A 20720-nucleotide genomic window follows, 5' to 3' on the forward strand; every position below is an offset into this window, starting at 1 on the left:
GCCTCCAATTTAAAATTCTTATCCTTGTGTTTAAATCCACTCTATTGGCTCAGCCCTTACTGTGACTATAACCTCCTCCAGCTGTACCCCTCCAAACTGTTTACTCCTCCGACTCTGGCCTTTTGTGCATAGCCCTCTCTCTTCGCCCCACCATTGTTGACCGTGCCTTCAGCCGTCTAGGCCCTATGCTCTGAAATTCCCTCCTTAAACCCCTCTGCCTCTCAACCACCCTCTCCTTTAAGATATTCCTTAAACCCCACCCCTTTAACAAAGGTTTTGGTCACCCCCATCTTTGGCTTGGTGTTCATTTTTGTCTGATTACGCCTCTGTGAAGTGCCTTGGGATGTTTTTCTACATTAAAGGTGTTTTATAAAAGCAAGTTGTTATTGTTTTATATAGGATAGCACAACGCAGGGTGAATAATCTACCTTTAATACCAGGGTGTCCAAACTTTTATCTGCTTGGGCCACGTTTGATTGCTATGACTAGTCAGCAACTCCAATATCGTTGTTTCATGCGACTACCAGGATGGCAGAAGGCGATCTAGTTGGAGCTTTTTCTTTATATTTAGCAGTCGCTATGTCCCTACATGATCCTAATCACTGTCTCTCCTAAGATGCCCTGGGCTGAGTGGAGCTGCAGCAACCATCTCCTCAGTCGCGAGAAGCCTGCTGTGGGCAGGTCTGTGAAGTGGTCTCTAAGGAACCAGTCACCTAGCAACCCCCCCCCCGCCAGCCCCCGGGGTCCTGTCCTCTCCCAGGGCCGCCAGCCTCCGCGAAGCCGGGGTCAGAGGTCAGAGCCTGCGGCCGGTCGAGGCGCGAGCGGGAGGAAAACGGCTCCGGTGGAGCGGGCCCTCAGGATGTGAGTCCGGCCCTGAGGGAGATGGGGAGTTCCGGCCCCCGGTGAGGATGTCTGCACCGCCCCCGGCCCGCTTCAGGGCCTTGCGTGCTTTCAGTATGCTCTGGGGAGTGGGCGAAGGCCGCAGTTCGGCTGCACCCCCCGAGGCGCAGTGGGTTTTATCTCTGCCCAGCAGCACCGAGCTCTGCCTTCCCGCCGGCAGAGAGCGGGTGGGAGTCGCTGCTCTTCCCACAACCACAGCTCCAATTCGGCTTCACACTGCTCCGGAGTTATACTGCACACGGCGCTAAGCCCAAGGCGCACCGTGTGGACAGGCCGTGTCCAGGAGGCAGCGCAGCCTGGTTGGAGTTTTGCTGCCACTTTCGAGTCGACGCGCATCTGAAAGCACTCGGAATTCAGCCGAGAAGTGGCTGCGGCCGAAAAGATCCGTTCATTTCTGTCGCTCCTCACGGAGTAACTGTCCGCGTCAAGGAAAATGTGAGGAATTAGCTGCAGAACAAAATAGAATCAGACACTGAAAGCCCATTTAAACGAGTGAAAGTCTTGACTTTTGAGGAGTGAAGTATGTCAAAATAAGTCATGTTTTAAACTGAAATGAGGGAGTCTCATTCTGATAAGTAAAACTTGAATTATTTTACATGAGCACGAGGGTTTAGGAAGCTTGTACTCCTGTATTAATTAGAGAGATAAGCGTGACTGACTAGATTATTAAAATATTTTGCTCCACTGCGGAGGAATTATTAAAGTCTGAAACTTGCATGATTCAATGTCTTTTCGATTTGAAAGGAAAAATTGGACTGTAGGAGGGATGACCCTGGGCTGCGTGTGGTTTCTCCAAGTGAACTCCGTGCGAGCACCAATTTCACAAGCGCTCCTTAAAGGAAAATAAAATAGGAGCTGGTGTGATAGCAATTCTGCACTCTGCCCTAGTCACTTTAGCGATGGAGTTTCTGGGAACTAATGGAAGTGCACCTACACCCACAATGCAGGAGACACCCAAATCTGGCTTTATAAATCATTTTTGGTGCTCCTGCCCAATTGGGAGTGCAGTTTCCAAACTTCAGAAGATGCACTGTTTTTTGAGGGAAGAGGTGGGTGGAATATGCATTCTCAACCAGTGAGTGTTTTGTTCCCTATCTTAATGCTTTGGGATTCAGGTTCAAGAAATACTTGCCAACAGGTGGTTGAACCCCTTTGTGCCAGAACTAGTGTTATATGAGGAACTCCTGGGTAGGTGCAAACATAAAACTATAGGGAGGTCAGGTGTCTTCCCAGGTGAATTTAAAGTAATGACTCCTGCTTATTATTTTTAGTGACTATTTTAAATGGTTTGTTTTCAGAATGCAGGTTGAAGACAAGCAGCATCCTCCGAGGAACTGGGTGCACATCGGACCATGGATTACAATGATCCTCAGACTTTTCAAGTGTTAAATATTCACGGTGCTTGACTTGAGGATAACCTTTAGTCCAACTTTGGTGTTGTATCATTTTAACTGCAAATCCGTTGAATCTTTTGGGGAAAATGGATAATCCTTTTTGTAATAAGGAATGTTACAATCACTGTCAAGCAATTCTTCAGAAACTTTACGAACAGCGAACTATGGGCTTGTTTTGTGATATCGCAGTTGTGGTAGAGGGAAAGACTTTTCATGCTCACAAGAACATCCTGTCTGCATGCAGCAGCTACTTCTACACAACCCTGAGCAAGAATAACCAGGAGTGCACGGTGGTTCTGGATACGGTCAGCTTGGAAGGTTTTAGCCATCTGTTAGAGTTTGTTTATACTTCTCAGGTCCCAGGTTGTCACATGAGTGACTTCCTTTCAGCTGCTCAGAGTCTGAATGTTTGTGTACCAGCAAAGCTTCACATAGAGAACAGTGGATTAAACGGGAATGGCCTAGAATCAGGCGAAGAGATCTGTAAAGTACAGAATGTTCTTGTAAGAAACCAGGAGGTGGAGTTAGATTTAGAAGACCTGGAGTTGCTTAAGAGAATGAAGGAGGAGAATCCTGTACAGACGGTGAGTCCGCAGGGTAAAGCTGATGTGAGCAATGGATCAGTTGTGAGCAGAAAGGTGCACCGTGCGTGCCTGGCCAAAATCAAAACTCGATTGCAGACTGCCAGGTTAGCTAGAGCAATTGCTTCTAGTAGAAAATCACCGCATCCTCAGACCAGACTAATTCATGTGAATGGGAGGAAGGAGAAGCAAGAGATTGTTGCAAAATCAGAGAATTCTACGGTTCCGTGTCAGTTGACTAAAGTTAGAATAAGTGGGTCCCAGAGAAAGGCTGTGCCTGGAACACTGAATGTCCCTCTGGAGGGGATAGACTTGAGCTGTGACATTAACGATAGCGACAGAAATAGCACCAATGTTTTGCCATCTTTGAATGCAGAACGTTCACCAGTGACACAGCGTAGCAGGCCAAAAAGATCGCGGAGGAAGCCAGGGAAGGCCTCTGTATTAATAACCGAGGGCCTTTCAGGAGATAGAGATGACATTCTGGAAAGGAAACGAGTAAGATGCGAAGGTTGTAAGAAGCTGCTGACGTATACTCACTACCTTTCCCATCAGGTTTCCACCGGCGAGGAGTCCTTCAGGTGTGACATCTGTGAGAAATTGTTCAGTTATCGGTGAGTTACTTACTGCCTATATGAAATCCTGGGTCATTGCAGCACTGTACCTGGCGCTCCCACCTGTAAGATGTATTGTATTGTGCAGCCAGTTAGCATCGTTTTTTTAAATTCATGCTTGGAATGTGGGCATCACTGTCACTTATTGCCAGCATGGTGGTGGACCACTTTCTTGAAGCAGCTTGTTACAACTGAGTGACTTCAAAGGACAGTTAAGAGTCAACCATGTTGCTGTGGGACTGGAATCACATATAGGACAGACCGTGCCGGCTCTCTGCAAGAGCACTTCAGCTAGTCCCTCTCCCCCGACCTTTCCCCATAGCCCAGCAAATTTTTTTCTTTCAGGTACTTATCCAATTCCATTTTGAAAGCCATGATTGAGTCTGCCTCCATTACCCTTTCAGTCAGTGCATGCCAATCCTAACCACTCGCTGCGTAAAAAAGGTTTTCCTCATGCCGCCTTTGGTTCTTTTACCAATCACCTTAAATCTGTGTTCTCTGGTTCTCGACCCATTATGCCAATGGGAACAGTTTCTCTCTATCTACTCTGTCCACACCCCTCATGATTTTGAACACCTCTATCAAATCTCCTCCCAACCTTCTCTGCTCTAAGGAGAACAACCTCAGCTTCTTCAGTCTATCCACGTAACTGAAGTCCCTCATTCCTGGAATAATTCTCGTAAATCTTTTCTGCATCCTCTCTAAGGCCTTCACATCCTTCCTGAAGTGCGGTGCCCAGAATTGGACACAATACTCCAGTTGAGGCCGAACCAGTGTTTTATAAAGGTTCTTCATAACTTCCTTGTTTTTGTACTCTATGCCTCTATTTATGAAGCCCAGGATCCCGTATGCTTTTTTAACCGCTTTCTCAACCTGCCCTGCCACCTTCAACAATTTGTGCATATATACCCCCAGGCCTCTCTGTACATGTACCCCCTTTAGGATGGTACCCTTTAGTTTATATTGCCTCTCCTTGTTCTTCCTACTAAAATGTATCACTTTGCACTTTTCTGCGTTAAATTTCATCTGCCACGTGTCCACCCATTTCACCAGTCTCCCTATGTCCTCTTGATGTCTATCACTATCCTCCTCACTGTTCACTATACTTCCAAGTTTTGTGTCATCTGCAGATTTTGAAATTGAGATCACACCTGGAGTATTGTGTACAGTTTTAGTCTCCTTACTTAAGGAAGGATATACTTGCCATAGAGTGAGTGCAACGAAGGTTCACCAGACTGATTCCTGGGATTGGGGGATTGTCCTACGAGGAGAGATTGAGTAGTCTAGGCCTATATTCTCTGGAGTTTAGAAGAATGAGAGGTGATCTCATTGAAACATACAAAATTCTTACAGGGCTTGACAGGGTAGATGCAGGGAGGATGTTTCCCCTGGCTGGGGAGTCTAGAACCAGGGGTCACAGTCTCGGAATAAGGGGTCAGCCATTTAGGACTGAGATGAGGAGAAATTTCTTCACTCGAAGGGTGGTGAATCTTTGGAATTCTCTACCCCAGAGGGCTGCGGAGGCTCAGTCGTTGAGTATATTCAAGACAGAGATCGATAGATTTTTGAATATTAAGGGGGTCGAGGGATATGGGGATAGTGCAGGAAAGTGGAGTTTAGCTGGAAGATCAGCCATGATCTTATTGAACGGTGGAGCAGGCTCGAGGGGCCGAATGGCCTACTCCTGCTCCTATTTCTTATGTTTTTATGTAAATTGTGCCCTGCACACCCAAGTCCAAGTCGTTAATATATATCAAGAAAAACAGTGGTCCTAGTACCGACCCCTGGGGAACACCACTGTATACCTTCCTCCAGTCTGAAAAACAACCGTTCCCCACTACTCTCTGTTTCCTGTCACTTAGCCAATTTCGTATCCATGCTGCCACTGTCCCTTTTATTCCATGAACTTCAACTTTGCTGGTAAGCCTATTATGTGGCACTTTATCAAATGCTTTTTGGAAGTCCATGTACACCACGTCAACCGCATTGTCCTCATCAACAACTCGGATCAAGTTAGTTAAACCCGATTTACGTTTAACAAATCAGTGCTGGCTTTCCTTAATTAATGCACGCTTGTCCAGTAACTGTTAACTTTGTCCCTGATTATCGTTTCTAAAAGCCCCACTACCGAGGTTAAACTGACTGGCCTGTAGTTGCTAGGTTTATCCTTGCACCCTTTTTTGAACAAGGGTGTAACATTTGCAATTCTCCAGTCCTCTGGCACCACCCCTGTATCTAAGGAGGATTGGAATATTATGGCCAGTACCTCTGCGATTTCCTCCTTAACTTCCCTCAGCATCTTAGGATGCATCCCATCTGGTCCTGGTGACTTATCAACTTTAAGTACAGCCAGCCTTTCTAGTACCTCCTCTATCAATTTTTATCTCATCCAGTATCTCCACTACCTCCTCTTTCACTATGACTTCGGCAGCATCTTCTTCCTTGGTGAAGACAGATGCAAAGTAGTCATTTAGTACCTCAGCCATGCCCTCTGCCTCCATGCGTAGGTCTCCTTTTTGGTCCCTAATCGGCCCCACCCCTCCTCTTACTACCCGTTTACTATTTATATGCCTATAGAAGACTTTTGAATTCCCTTTTATGTTAGCTGGCAATCTATTCTCATTTTCCTTTTCCCTTCCCCTCTGAACTTTCTATATTCAGCCTGGTTCTTACTTGTATTCCCAACCTGACATCTGTCATATGCACTCATTTTCAGCTTCATCTTGCTCTCTCTCTCTTTCGTCATCCAGGGAGCTCTGACTTTAGTTGCCCTACCTTTCCCCCTCTTGGGAATGTACCTGAACCATCTCCTCTTTAAAGACAGCCCATTGTTCAATTACAGTTTTGCCTGCCAATCTTTGATTCCAATTTACCCGGGCCAGATCTGTTCTCAACCCACTGAAATTTTCCTTCCTCCAATTAAGTATTTTTACTCTAGATTGCTCCCTGTCCTTTTCCATAGCTAATCTAAACCTTATGATGCTATGATCAATGTTCCCTAAATGTTCCTCTGACACTTGCTCCACTTGACCCACCTCATTCCCCAGAACCAGATCCAGCAATGCCTCCTTCCTCGATGGGCCAGAAACGTACAGATTAAGAAAGTTCTCCTGAACACACTTCAGAAATTCTTCCCCCTCCCTGCCCTCTACACTATTACTATCCCAGTCTATATTAGGATAGTTGAAGTCCCCCATTATCACTACTCTATAGTTCTTGTACCTCTGTAATTTCCCTGCAGATTTGCTCCTCTATCTTTCCCACTAGTTGGTGGCCTATAGAATACACCTAGTAGTGGAATGGCACCTCTATTGTTTCTTAACTCTAACCAAATAGATTCTGTCCTTGACCCCTCCAGGACATCCTCTCTCTCCAGCACTGTAACATTCTCCTTAACCAATACTGCCACCCCACCACCTTTCTTTCCTTCCCTATCTTTCCTGAACACCTTATATCCAGGAATATTTAAAATCCAATCTTTCCCTTTTTTGAGCTAGGTCTCCGTTATTGCCATGACATCATATTCCTGTGTGGCTATAGGTGCCTGCAGCTCACCAACCTTATTAACCACGCTTCGTGCGTTTACACACATGCACTGTAAACCTATCTTAGACCTCCTTGTATTGTGTCTTAGTCTGACCCCACCTAATACCGTACTATTTCTTACTCTAGTGCTATCTGTCTTTCCGAATCTTTTGTGCACTTTGTTTCTCCTTTCTAATGCTACATCCTGGTGCCCATCCCCCTGCCAAATTAATTTCAACCCTTCCCAACAGCACCAGCAAATCCCCCCAGTAACATAATCCACTACATTACTGTGATAGCTGTCTCTTGCTGTTTGTGTACCCCAAGTTTCCTGTTTAATTCTTGTTTGCAGCTTGGATCTATCCTTTTGAACCCCGTGTTTTTTAAGAAAAGAGGAGGGGAATACTGGCACAGGGGCACTCACTCTCACTCACTCTCACTCTGATTGTGTTGTATGATACCTCCTCATCACCTTCTCTGCAGAGCTAGAGCATCTTCAGCAATGGCCTCTCTTTCCACCCCTGCACTGTCACCTTGGGAATACCCTTCCTCTTTCTTATCTACATGCTACCCCATGGCGATATCGGAAGACATGGAGTTAGGTTCCACATGTACGCTGACGACACCCAACTCTACCTCACCACCACCCCTCCACTGCCTCTGTGTCACTCATTGTCTGTGATGACCAGACTGCTTGTCCAACATCAGTCTTGGATAAGCTGCAGTTATCTCCAGCTAAACATTGGAAAGACCAAAGCCAAGATCTAGCTCCTGCCACAAATGCTGTCTCCTTGTCCGGCCACCATCTCGGCCTGAATTAGACTATTTGGAACCTCAGCGTCCTGCTTGACCTCAAACTGAGCTTCCGACCCGATATCCTCTCCATCACAGAGACCGTCTACTTCCACCTCTGCAGCATTGTCTGCCTCCGCCCCTGCCTCAACTCATCCATGCGTTTGTCACCTTCAGACTCGACTATTCTGGCCAGCCTCCCATCCTCCACATTATGTATGGATATTCGATATTTCGGAAGGACAGACAAAAAGGAAAAGGAGGTGGGGTGGCGTTGTTAGTAAAAGATGAAATCAGAGCAACAGTGAGAAAGGATATTGGCTCAGAAAATCAAGATGTAGAATCAGTCTGGGTGGAGCTAAGAAGCACCAAGGGGCAGAAAACATTGGTGGGAGTTGTCTATAGGCCGCCAAACAATAGTGGTAATGTAGGGGATGGCATTAAACAGGAAATTAGAGATGCATGTAATAAGGGTACTACAATAATCATGAGTGACTTTAATCTACATATAGACTGGCCAAACCAAATTAGCAATAATACTGTGGAGGATGAATTCCTGGAGTGTGTACGAGATGGTTTTTTAGACCAGTACGTTGAGGAGCCAACTAGGGAACAGGCTATCCTAGATTGGGTATTGTGCAATGAGAAGGGGTTAATTAATAATCTTCTTGTGCGGAGTCCTTTAAGGAAGAGTGACCATAAAATGATAGAATTCTTCATTAAGATGGAAAGTGAAGAAGTCCAATCCGAAACTAGGGTCCTAAATCTAAACAAAAGAAACTACGAAGGTATGAGGAGGGAGTTGGCTATGAAAGATTGGGGAGCTTCATTAAAAGGCATGACGGTGGATAGGCAATGGCTAACATTTAAGGAACAAATGCATGAATTGTAACAGTTATACATTCCTTTCTGGCGCAAAAACACAAAAGGAAAAGCGGCCCAACCATGGCTAACAAAAGAAATTAAGGATAGTATTAGATCCAAAGAGGAGTCATATAAAGTTGCCAGAAAAAGTAGCAAGCTTGAGGATTGGGAGCAGTTTAGAATTCAGCAAAAAAGGACCAAGAGATTGATTAAGAGGGGAAAAATAGAGTACGAGAGTAAACTTGCAAGGAACATAAAAGTGGACTGTAAAAGCTTCTACAAGTATGTAAAAAGAAAAAGATTAGTGAAGACAAATGTAGGTTCCTTGCAGTCAGAAATGGGAGAATTTATAATGGGGAATGAGGAAATGGCAGAGCAATTAAACAAATACTTTAGTTCTGTCTTCACGGTAGAGGAAGAAATAACTTCCCAGAAATGCTAAGGAACCAAGGGTCTAGTGAGAAGGAGGAATTAAAGGAAATTAGTATTGGTAAAAAAATAGTGCTGGAGAAATTAATGGGACTGAAAGCTGATAAATCCCCAGGGCCTGATAATCTGCACCCCAGAGTATTAAAAGAGGTAGCCATGGAAATAGTGGATGCATTGGTTGTCATCTTCCAAAATTCTATAGATTATGGAACAGTTCCTGCAGATTGGAGGGTGGCAAATGTAACCCCATTATTTAAAAAAGGAGGGAGAGAGAAAACAGGGAACTACAGCCTAACATCAGTAGTAGGGAAAATGCTAGAGTCTATTATAAAAGATGTGATAACAGGACACTTCGAAAATGTCAACGGGATTAGACAAAGTCAACGTGGATTTATGAAAGGGAAATCGTGTTTGACAAACCTACTGGAGTTTTTTGTGGATGTAACAGGTAGAATAGATAAAGGAGAACCAGTGGATGTGATGTATTTGGATTTTCAGAAGGCCTTTGATAAAGTCCCACATAAGAGGTTAGTGTGCAAAATTAAAGTACATGGGATTGGGGGTAATATACTGGCATGGATTGAAAATTAGTTAACAGACAGGAAACAAAGAGTAGGAATAAATGGGTCTTTTCGAGGTGGCAGGTGGTGAATAGCTGGGGTACCGCAGGGATCAGTGCTTGGGCCCCAGCTATTCACAATATATATCAATAATTTGGATGAGGGAACCAAATGTAATATTTCCAAGTTTGCTGACAACACAAAGCTAGGTGGGATTGTGAGTTGTGAGGAGGATGCAAAGAGACTTCAAGGCGATTTAGACAAGTTGAGTGAGTGGGCAAATACATGGCAGTATAACGTGGATAAATGTGAAGTTATCCACTTCAGTAGGAAAAACAGAAAGGCAGAGTATTATTTAAATGGTGATAGATTGGGAAATGTTGATGTACAAAGGGACCTGGGTGTCCTTGTACACCAGTCACTGAAAGCAAACATGCAGGTGCAAGCAGTTAGGAAGGCAAATGGCATGTTGGCCTTTATTGCAAGAGGATTTGAGTACAGGAGCAAGGATGTCTTACTACAATTATACAGGGCCTTGGTGAGACCACACCTGGAGTACTGTGTGCAGTTTTGGTCTCCTTACCTAAGAAAGGATATACTTGCCACAGAGGAATGCAACGAAGGTTCACCAGACTGATTCCTGGGATGGCAGAACTGTCGTATGAGGAGAGATTGGGTCGACTCGGCCTGTATTCACTAGAGTTTGGAAGAATGAGAGGGGATCTCATTGAAACATATAAAATTCTGACCGGGCTACAGAGACTGGATGCAGGGAGGATGTTTCCCCTGGCTGGGGGGGTCTAGAACGAGGGGTCGCAATCTCAGGATACGGGGTAGGACATTTAGGACTCAAGGTGGTGAACCTGTGGAATTCTCTACCACAGAAGGCTGTGGAGGCCAAGCCACTGAATATATTTAAGAAGGAGATGGATAGATTTCTAGACACAAAAGGCATCAAGGGGTATGGGGAGAGAGCAGGAATATGGTCTTGAGATAGAGAATCAGCCATGATCATATTGAATGACGGAGCAGGCTCGAAGGGCCGAATGGCCTGCTCCTGCTCCTATGTTTCTATGTTAAACTGCTGCTCATCCAAAACTCTGTTGCCCGTATCCTCTCCCGCACCAAGTCCCACTCGCCCATCTCACCCAGCTTTGCTGACCTGTGCATTTCTTGGTTAAAGTCGCTGTTTAAATGCAAGTTGTTGAAAAAAAAAAAAAAATTTTAAGCAGTGAACAGATAAGACTGTTCAGTAACAATTGTGAATTGGTTGGTTGCAATATTTCTGTACTCTTTATATGACTAGAAATACGGTAAATAAGGGGAGGAGTGGGGAATACTTGGTGTAAAATATTCTCCTTTTAATCTTTTGTTTCTGTCCCAAAAGGAAAGTAAATTGGGGGATTTTTTTTTAAAGGCTCTTGAATCATAGAAGGATTTAAATCCCTCTGGTAACCTGAAACATGACTTGTCATCGAACCACTTGACCTCAATGTTGGGCCCAGGCGGGGCAGAGTTGGTAGGCACTGACATGCTTTCCAGTCCCAGATACTGAGCAGCGAAAACTCGGTTCCAGTCAGCCCCCGTCCCTTTTTGGTGATTTTGAGACCAAACCTCCTCCCATTCTCTCTTTCCCTCCTCCCTCCCTCCATGCACACCCCCGTTGCCTGTCTCTGATTCATTAAAGAGCAGTTGACTTTGCACGGCCATGCTAATGTTACCTGGCTGCCTTGAGCAACTGTAATGTTTTTTTGCCAGAAGACGTTCTAGAGGTTAACAAAGTGGCTGATTGGAAGTGACTATTTCTCTAGTTGCCAGCTAAGCCAGCACCAGAAAACCCACCACAGCAAGAAGTTGTATCAGTGCGACCAGTGCGGGAAACAGCTGAAATCCATGGAGAAGCTGCGTGACCATGTGGCGTACCACGGAGATGCCAGGCCCCATCAGTGCAATCTGTGTGACAAGGCATACAAGGTGAAAAGTAAGTATGAGTGGCCGGCAGCTCGAATATCTTTCAGGTAAACGTGTTCTGTGACCAACTGCTTGTGGACCAACAATTATATTTTCCAACTCAGTTCATCACTGCAATGAAAATCCACCTAAATACCTTGGGAGGTGGAATTCAACATCAGCGTGGCACAAAACGGGCGATCGTGTAGGATTGCCGGTCACTTACCTGCCGAATTTTCCTTTCTAGTGGAGTTGAGGCCAAGATCAGATCAGCCATGATCTTATTGAATGGCGGAGCAGGCTCGAGGGGCCGAATGGCCTACTCCTGCTCCTCTTTCTTATGTTCTTATGTAACACTCATTGTCTGCAATCTTTTTCTTAAAGTTGTTCTTTTATATACTTTTGTGTCCAACTAGGTTCTGAGCCACACACATCAGGTACAGTTTGAATGTTGTGGGCCTGGAGGTTTGGAAGGGGCTATGTTTAGCACGAATGCCTCATTCATGGATAAATCCTGAATCGGAACTGTTAGTATCAGCAACTTGAGACACGTGCACATAAAGAGAGAACCTACTAGGAGAATTTACACAAACTAGGGTTGTATTCCCTGGAATTTAGAAGGTTAAGGGGTGATTTGATCGAATTTTTCAGGATATTAAGGGGAACAGATAGAGAGAATCAATTTCCGCTGGCTGGGGATTCTAGGACTAGGGGAGCACAGTCTAAAAATTAGAGCCAGACCTTTCAGGAGTGGAATTAGGAAACACTCATACACATAAAGAGGGGTAGAAGTTTGGAACTCTCTTCTGCAAACAACAGTTGATGCTAGATCAATTGTTAATTTTAAATCTGAGATTGGTACATTTCTGTTAATCAAAGGTATTAAGGGATATGGGGCAAAGGCGGGTATATGGAGTTAGATCACAGATCAGCCATGATCTCATTGAATGGCAGAACAGGCTCGAGGGGCTGAATGGCCTCCTCCTGTTCCTAACTTGCATTATAGAGTGTGCCTCTCATCCTTAGGATGTCCCAAAGCACTTCACAGTACTTTTGAAGTGTAGTCACTGTTCTAATGTAGGAAACGCAGCAGCCAATTTATGCACAGGAGGGTCCCACAAACAACTAGATAATCTGTGACAAATGCTGTCCAGGACACTGGGGAATACTCCCCTGCTCCTCTTCAAATAGTGCCATAGGGTTGTTTACATCCACCTGAGTCAGACAGGCAGGCCTCGGTTTAACCTCTCATCCGAAAGACGGCACCTCCGACTGCAGCGTTCCCTCAGTACTGCACTGAAATGTCAGCCTAGGTTATGTGCTCAAGTCCCTGGGGTGGGGCTTTGAACCTACAGCCTTCTTTCTCGGAGGCGAGAGTGCTACCACTGAGCCATAGCTGACACCTAAATGAGAATTTAAACTTTATGGCTTCAAAGCTCCAGGGTATGCAACTATGTGGGGGCATGGATATAGAAAGTTTGAACAGCCCCACTGTAAAGTCTTGCTACAACGGTACAGGGTGCTGGTGAGACCACACCTGGAGTACTGCGTGCAGTTTTGGTCTCCTTATTTAAGGATGGATATACTTGCATTGGAGGCAGTGCAGAGAAGGTTCACGAGGTTAATTCCTGAGATGAAGGGGTTGTCTTATGAAGAAAGGTTGAGCAGGTTGGGCCTATACTCATTGGAGTTTAGAAGAATGAGAGGGGATCTTATTGAAACATAAAAGATTCTGAGGGGGCTTGACAGGGTAGATGCTGAGAGGATGTTTTCCCTCGGGGGTTGGGGGGGGGGAATCTAGAACGAGGGGGTATAGTTTCAGAATAAGGGGTTGCCTATTTAAAATGGAAATGAGGAGGAATTTCTTCTCCGAGAATTCTCTACCCCAGAGAGCTGTGGAGGCGGAGTCATTGAATATATTCAAGGCTGAGATAGACAGACAGATATTTGAGCTACAGGGGAGTCGAGGGTTATGGGGAGAGAGCGGGAAAGTGGAGTTGAGGCCAAGATCAGCTCAGCCATGATCTTATTGAATGGATGAGCAGGCTCGAGGGGCCGAATGGCCTACTCCTGCTCCTATTTCTTATGTTCTTATGACTTCTTTACTCTTGTACTAGAATCCCTTTGTAATAAAGGCTGAATTACCATTTGCTTTCCTGTGGTCAGACTTTTACACTTTTCTGGACTTTGAAGGATCTTTTCAGTGTCAAAAATCTATTCTTTCTTTCTCTTGACATTTCACGAAACTAATTTCCGATGATTCTATTTTATAAAATGGGTAACTAGAACAGTTTTGAGTCCACAGTGCTGTTATTTTTAAATTGGGTTGTGTTGCTAAAAAGTCTTCTCAGACATGAGCATCATGTAAAGAGCTAAGTATTGCTCCTTGCATAATGTGTCTATGTTCTGAGTTGTGCAGTTTGCAATCTGATTTTGAGATGATCTTCATTCTAATTTTTTTATTCTTGAAAGTACTGCACAAACATCAAAATTCACGCAGTGCAAAAATTAGTACAAAGGTTTATTTTTGATGAGTTAAAAGTTTAAAAAATAAATGTTACACATTTTTGCTTCCCTCAAATGGCTCAGTGGGTCGAGTAATGCCCTCTGAAGTGACCTAGCACGCCACTCCGTTGTATCAAAACCAACTAGGGATGGGGAGTAAATTCCGACCTTGCCAGTGGTGCCCACATTCCCAGAATGAATAACTTAAAAAAAAAAAAAAAAAAAAAAACATTCTCCTATGTGGATGTTTGTGAAGACAGGATAACCCTCTGCTGTGGAATAGCATGCCAACGTTAGCTGTCTCAGTTCGCTCATGAAAAATGGCCATTTGTGTGAGGTAATGGAGGTTTGCTAGCATCCTTGAAACAATACCCCAGCAAGCATCACTGAGTGCAAGAGGATTGGTGCTGTGCAAAGAATGTGCAAGAGATGGTGGCGACTGGTTTCAAAGTTCCTGTGTTTGTGTGGATTTAGCACTAGAAATGCACTGAAATCTAAATGGCCACACCGCACTTAGTTAACAGGAGTTTAAAATATCTTTTCAGATGACCTAACCCAGCACATCCGTGTGAAGCACATGGAAGCATCAAAGGGTAAACCACCCCTGGTACAGCTGTGTGAATTCTGCGGTCAGGCTGTGAAACACTACAAGAGCCACAAGATTTTCTGCAGGTAAAAAGCGACAAAGAAGTGGGGTTCCTGGGCGGTGGGTGGTCGACTTGCAACCGGCTTTAGGCTTGATGAAATCCAAGAAAGATAAGAAAGGAAGACATTGCATTTATACAGTACCTTTCACGACCTCAGGACGTCCCAAAACACTTTACAGCCAATTGAAGTATAGTCACTGTTGTAGGAAAATTGGGCAGCCAGTTTGCGTACAGCAAGATCCCGTAAACAGCAATGTGATAAATGACCAGATAATCTGTTTTTTAGTGATGTTAGTTGAGGGATAAATATTGGCCAGGACACTGGGGATAACTCCCCATCTCCTCTTCAAAATAATGCCATGGGATCTTTTACTTCCACCTGAGAGAGTAGACGGGGCCTTGGTTTACTGTCTCATCCAAAAGATGACATCTCCAACAGTGCAGCACTCCCTCAGTAATGCACTGGAGTGTCAGCCTAGCTTTTGTGCTCAAGTCTCGGGCGTGTGACTTGCACCCACAGCCTTTTGACTCCGGCGAGTTGCTACCCACTGAGCCACAGCTGCCACCTAAATTGTTAAATTATGAGGACAGGTCGCATAAACCTGGGTTGTATTCGCTTGAGTTTAGAAGGTTGAGAGATCTAATCGACATCTACAAATTATATAGATTCGAAAGGGTAGATACGGAGAAACTATTTCCTCTGGTGAGGGAATCAAGAACAAGGGGGCGCAATCTTAAAATTAGAGCTAGGCCACTTAGGAGTGAAATCAGGAAGCACTTTTTCACACAAAGGGTAGTGGAAATCTGGAACTCATTTCCCCAAAGCTCTGGGGATACTGGGTCAATTGAAATTTTCAACACTGAGATTGATAGATTTTTGTTAGGTAAGGGTATCGAGGGATATGGAGCAAAGGTGGGTAAATGGAGTTGGTGTACAGATCAGCCATGATCGAATTGAATGGCCAAACAGGCTCGAGGGGCTGAATGGCCAACTCCTGTTCCTACTGCTTCATTGGGGTTATTTTACATCTGTGAAATCACAATGCAGAAGAGAGTTGTATTATTGAATTTAGTTACTACCATCATTTCTTTCCTCCCCTTTTTGTTTACAGTGGCATTAAGAAGTTCCAGTGCAAGTTCTGTCTGCAGGCATTCTATCGCTTGTCTGAGCTGAAGAGGCACACGTGGACCCACACAGGGGAGCTGCCTTATCAGTGCCGGGTAAGTGCTTCTTGTAACCAAATAGCAGTGTAAAGGTGCTGGTCTACTGCAGGTGGGGTTTGTGTAAAGGTGATCTGTCCCAATCACATTTTATTTCGACCTGAGGAGACTTTCAGTCTGAACTGAACTTGAACCCAGAGCCCCAGAAGTGAAAGGTCATTGTCTCTGGTCCCCCAAGTCTCCCAAAATCAGTTAACACATCGGGGACCTGCGATGAACCTGGACCCTCCTGGTCTGTATGGCTCAGCTACTTGCTGGATCCACTCACTGAGCTTTTGGAGGAGCCACATAGATGGGTTTTTTAAAATGTGACCTGTATTTCTGAAGGGGGGGGTGGGGGGGTGGGGGGAAGTTTGATGGCAATCACGCGTCAAGCATAGGAACTCTGGCGGACTCCCTCCCCCACCCCAACATTCCCTTTAAGCTGTGCGGCCACGCAGCGCACTGCAAGTCCCGTGCAGCCAGTGAGCTGGCTTTTAAATAGAAAAAACACACATACGTGGAATTTTGAATGGCCCGCGAGGGGCTGCACATGCCAAAAAAAACGAAAGGGAACATTGCTCCACCCCACATCGCGCCACTAATCTCCCAAGCCCAAGGATGCTGTCACTCTAGTGGGTGATTTTTTTTTTTTAATTGGTCTTGCATTACACCGCAGTAATCTCACTAATCGCCTGCGGTGACCCCGTCTTGGTCTGCAGTATTCCTGTATTTCCCTGCAGTATTCCTGTATTCCCCTGCAGTATTCCTGTATTCCCCTGCAGTATTCCTGTATTCCCCTGCAGTATTCCTGTATCTCCCTGCAGTATTCCTGTATCTCCCTGCAGTATTCCTGTATCTCCCTGCAGTATTCCTGTATCTCCCTGCAGTATTCCTGTATCTCCCTGCAGTATTCCTGTATCTCCCTGCAGTATTCCTGTATCTCCCTGCAGTATTCCTGTATCTCCCTGCAGTATTCCTGTATCTCCCTGCAGTATTCCTGTACTCCCTGCAGTATTCCTGTACTCCCTGCAGTATGCCTGTATTTCCCTGCAGTATTCCTGTATTTCCCTGCAGTATTCCCCTACAGTAATCTTGCATTCACCTTCAGTATTCTGGTTCCACACTAGGTATGTGGAAAGCGCTGCCGTCATCCCAGTAACCTGAAGAAGCACATTAGAACAGTTCACAAAGAGGAGATCCGAGTGCAGATCGACAAGGAGCACGCCTCCCCGAAGCTTCTTAAGGACTTTCTACCTCGAGAGATGGAGAGTGACCATCTGATCATGGGAAACCTTGAAATGGGGAGCGGTAGCTTTCTGGACATGACTCAATCTGACATTCAGTTGGGTGGATCAGCCCCCTCTACGATACCCTCTTTCACAACTGCCATAGCAATCCATGGCGCAGTGCCTAGCATGTCGCATGTGCTCTGCGCCGCTCCTGTTGATTCTAATGCTGTCATCCCACCTATATACACAACTGTCTCTGCTGCTTTAGAACGTCACCACAATAAGATGTCCAGCCCACTCCCGTCTTTCAAGTCCCTCCTTACCAGCCCCCATGTGGATATGCTGCAGAATCCCTTTCACCACACAGCAGCCTTGGAGCAGAAGCTCCAATGACTTTGGACATTGACCTACAAACTGGGGGAAACCTGATACACAAGGTGAAATTATCCAGCAGCTCTACACTCGCTAACCCGCGACCTCTACGGACAAGGACATCAGGTGCGTGGGAACATCACCACCTTCAAGTGCCCCTCCAAGTCAGACACCATCCTGACTTGGAGTGTCTCACCTCCTGACTCCCCCAAGCCTTTCCACCATCTACAAGACACAAGTAAGGAGTGTGATGGAATACTCTCCACTTGCCTGGATGAGTGCAGCTCCAACAACACTCCAGAAGCTCGACAGCATCCAGGACAATGCAGCCTGCTTGATTGGCACTCCATCCACCACCTAATACATTCACTCCCTCCACCACCGGCGTACCATGGCTGCAGTGTTTACCATCTACAAGATGCACTGCAGCAATTCGCCAAGGCTTCTTTGGCAACACATCCCAAACCTGCGACCTCTTCCACCTAGAAGGACAAGGGCAGCAGGCGCATGGGAACACCACCACCTCCAAGTTCCGCTCCAAGTCACACACCATCCTGACTTGGAAATATATCGCTGATCCTTCATCGTCGCTGGGTCAAAATCCTGGAACTCCCTAACAGCACTGTGGGAGTACCTTCACCACACGGACTGCAGCGGTTCAAGAAGGCGGCTCACCACCACCTTCTCAAGGGCAACTAGAGATGGGCAATAAATGCTGGCCTTTTCAACGACGCCCACATCTCATGAACGAATAAAAAAACATATTTTCCTTTGTATTATTGATTTCTGCAATGGGCAGACTGCGGCCTGCAGATTGATGGAACAATTGGGAAGGTTGTTGCAGTCTTATTTTCAAATGGAGCTGCTGCATTATAGTTTTCTATTTTAAATGTTTGTTATTGGCAACAGCTTGCTAAGACATTTTTACCCCCCCACATGGGCCTAAGGCCTGTTACAGTAAGTGTGAATTTGTCGAGCTGCTGCTGAAGCAGAACTCGATGGAGGGGACAGGAGAAGAGAACAGATGTGGATTTACTGGTCAACCCTGTCGCCTGACTTCCCCGTCCCACCTCCCCCTCCGCCGAGGTAAGGAATGTTGGTAAAGTTATGTTGCTGCGATTCAACGGAACATGGTATTCTCGAGTGAAAATTCTCTGAAATGACATGGAAAAAGTGTCCCACTGTATTCCAGAAAACACAAATACAAAAAGAAAAAACTGCAGATGCTGGAAATCTGAAATAAAAACAAAATGCTGGAGAAACTCTGATCTGCTGAGTTTCTCCAGCATTTTCTGTTTTTATTCCGGAAAACACATGCTCACAAGCTGAGTGAAGCGGGTAAAATATGTACTTCTCTGGAAACTGTGTGTTTTTGGAAGAGCTACGTTGGTGCGGTTATTATATTTTCTTTCCTTTATTGTCATCGGCCACTGTAATGAGTCGGGGGTACTGGATCTTGGAGTCCTGGCACCAATGGTGTATATTATGTGAGCCAAGAACACTAAAACTTAAAAGAAAAACTGCTTCAGTTCTCCCCTTCCCCCCGCCCCATTAGATTTTAAAATGCAGGTAGTTTTCTGTTGCGGGTTAGTGCTGATAGTTGGCCCTGTCTCCCCACTGCCTTAAACAAACTAATGTGCCTTTATTGCCAGTGATTGTGTTAATATACAGTGAGTGCCTCCCTCCTGTACGGTGGGGGAGGTGCAGTATTGCTGTGTGCAGGACTACTTGCAGTTTTAAAGGGGCTTTTTTTGATAGTGTAATTTTTTTTAAAGCCACATAGGAAATACCACAGACGTGAAGTTACTTTTAGTAAGTTTTAACTTGTTACCTCTAGTTCATTTTGGGGAAAAAAATTGGCAAACCTATTCAAGCCATAGAAACACAATACTATAATTTTTTGTATTCGTTTAGTCCAGTTGTGAGCGGAGAGATGCTGATTAAGTTATTACAATAGGTATACTGCTTCATAGCTAATACTGCCAGATTATTGGAACGTTTAAAACCGATATTACTGTTTTTAAAAAATAAAATATTTACATTTTTAATAACTTTGTCCATGAGTCTTAAATTGCAGTGAAGGCTTGCATTTCTATAGCGCCTTTAATGTAGTAAAACATCCCAAATTGCTTCACAGGAGCATTATCAAACAAAATTTGACACCGAGCCGCATGAGATATTAGGACAGGTGAACAAAAGCTTGGTCAAAGAGGTAGATTTTAAGGAGCGTCTTAAAGGAGGAGAGAGAAGTTTAGGGGGGGAATTCCAGAGCTTTAGGGCCTTGGCAGCTGAAGGCATGGCCGCCAGTGGTGGATCGATTTAAAAGCAGGGATGTGCAAGAGGCCAGAATTGGAGGAGTGCAGAGATCTCGGAGGGTTGTAGGGCTGGAGGAGGTTACAGAGATAGGGTGGGGCGAGGCCACAGGGATTTAAAAACGAGGATGAGAATTTTAAAATTGAGGTATTGCCAGACCGGGAGCCAATTTAGGTCAACGAGTACAGGGGTAATGGATGAACAGGACTTAGTGCGAGTTAGGATAAGGGCAGCAGAGTTTTGGATGAGCTCAAGTTTATGGAGGGTGGGAGATGGGAGGCCAGGAGAGCGTTGGAATAGTCAAGTCTAGAGGTAAGAAAGGCATGGATGAGGGTTTCTGCAGCAGATGAACTGAGGCAGGGGTGGAGTTGGACGATGTTACGGAGGTTGAGGTAGGCGGTCTTGGTGATGGAATGATCAAAGTTGCTAATTGAAGTCCGATTACAGGAATGGGAATTGGAAATGCGCAGCACAACTGTCAACATCAGTGAAAAGATGAGTTAAAGTTTTAGGACGACTCTTGGGTGAATTGCTTATTTTAGGGTCATGCACAAGTAGCTATGAGCACAGTTCTTCAAATACAATGGTGGGGAAGATCCTTTCCCTGGAGAGCAGAGGTGGGAAATTCCTCAATTGTACCTATTCTCAAATACTTTTACTAACACCACTTGAATACGATTTGGAGCTACGATTCTAAAATCCAGGTGCAAATACTAGCTACACTTCTTGAGCACCTGATGCTTGAACTAGTGCATCCTTTGCAGATGCGATTTACTGCGCGATGTGCATAGTTTGTCGAATGCCATTTGCAAAGTTCAGGTGCAAGATATTCCACAGTTGTA

The 20720-nt window shown here is 45.1% G+C and overlaps 1 protein-coding gene across 3 annotated transcripts; it reads left to right on the plus strand.

The window, feature by feature from the left end:
* Window positions 1–755: 755 nt before the first annotated feature.
* LOC147124190 (uncharacterized) lies at window positions 756–19616 on the plus strand. 3 transcript variants are annotated; one of them, XM_085983662.1, is made up of 6 exons: window positions 756–861; window positions 2199–3489; window positions 11471–11640; window positions 14660–14786; window positions 15874–15982; window positions 17092–19616. In XM_085983662.1, exons 2-6 carry the CDS (start codon window positions 2381–2383, stop codon window positions 17584–17586), a joined length of 2010 nt encoding a protein of 669 aa, XP_085839788.1. In that variant the 5' UTR covers window positions 756–861; window positions 2199–2380; the 3' UTR covers window positions 17587–19616. The 3 variants fall into 3 exon arrangements, with proteins under 3 accessions (XP_085839788.1, XP_085839787.1, XP_085839791.1); XM_085983661.1 differs by having other exon boundaries at window positions 763–902; XM_085983665.1 differs by lacking the exon at window positions 756–861 and adding an exon at window positions 910–1335.
* Window positions 19617–20720: the final 1104 nt, after the last annotated feature.

Source organism: Somniosus microcephalus, chromosome 1 (genome assembly GCF_052327205.1).
Source record: "Somniosus microcephalus isolate GS21.2 chromosome 1, FLI_Smic_1.0, whole genome shotgun sequence".
NCBI classification, from domain to species: domain Eukaryota; kingdom Metazoa; phylum Chordata; class Chondrichthyes; order Squaliformes; family Somniosidae; genus Somniosus; species Somniosus microcephalus.

Coding starts and splice junctions, on each gene's coding strand:
- LOC147124190 (XM_085983662.1), top strand. CDS start 2,381: ATGGATAATCCTTTTTGTAATAAGGAATGTTACAATCACTGTCAAGCA. Junction 3,490..11,470: donor GAGAAATTGTTCAGTTATCG/GTGAGTTACTTA, acceptor CTATTTCTCTAG/TTGCCAGCTAAGCCAGCACC. Junction 14,787..15,873: donor AGCCACAAGATTTTCTGCAG/GTAAAAAGCGAC, acceptor TTTTGTTTACAG/TGGCATTAAGAAGTTCCAGT.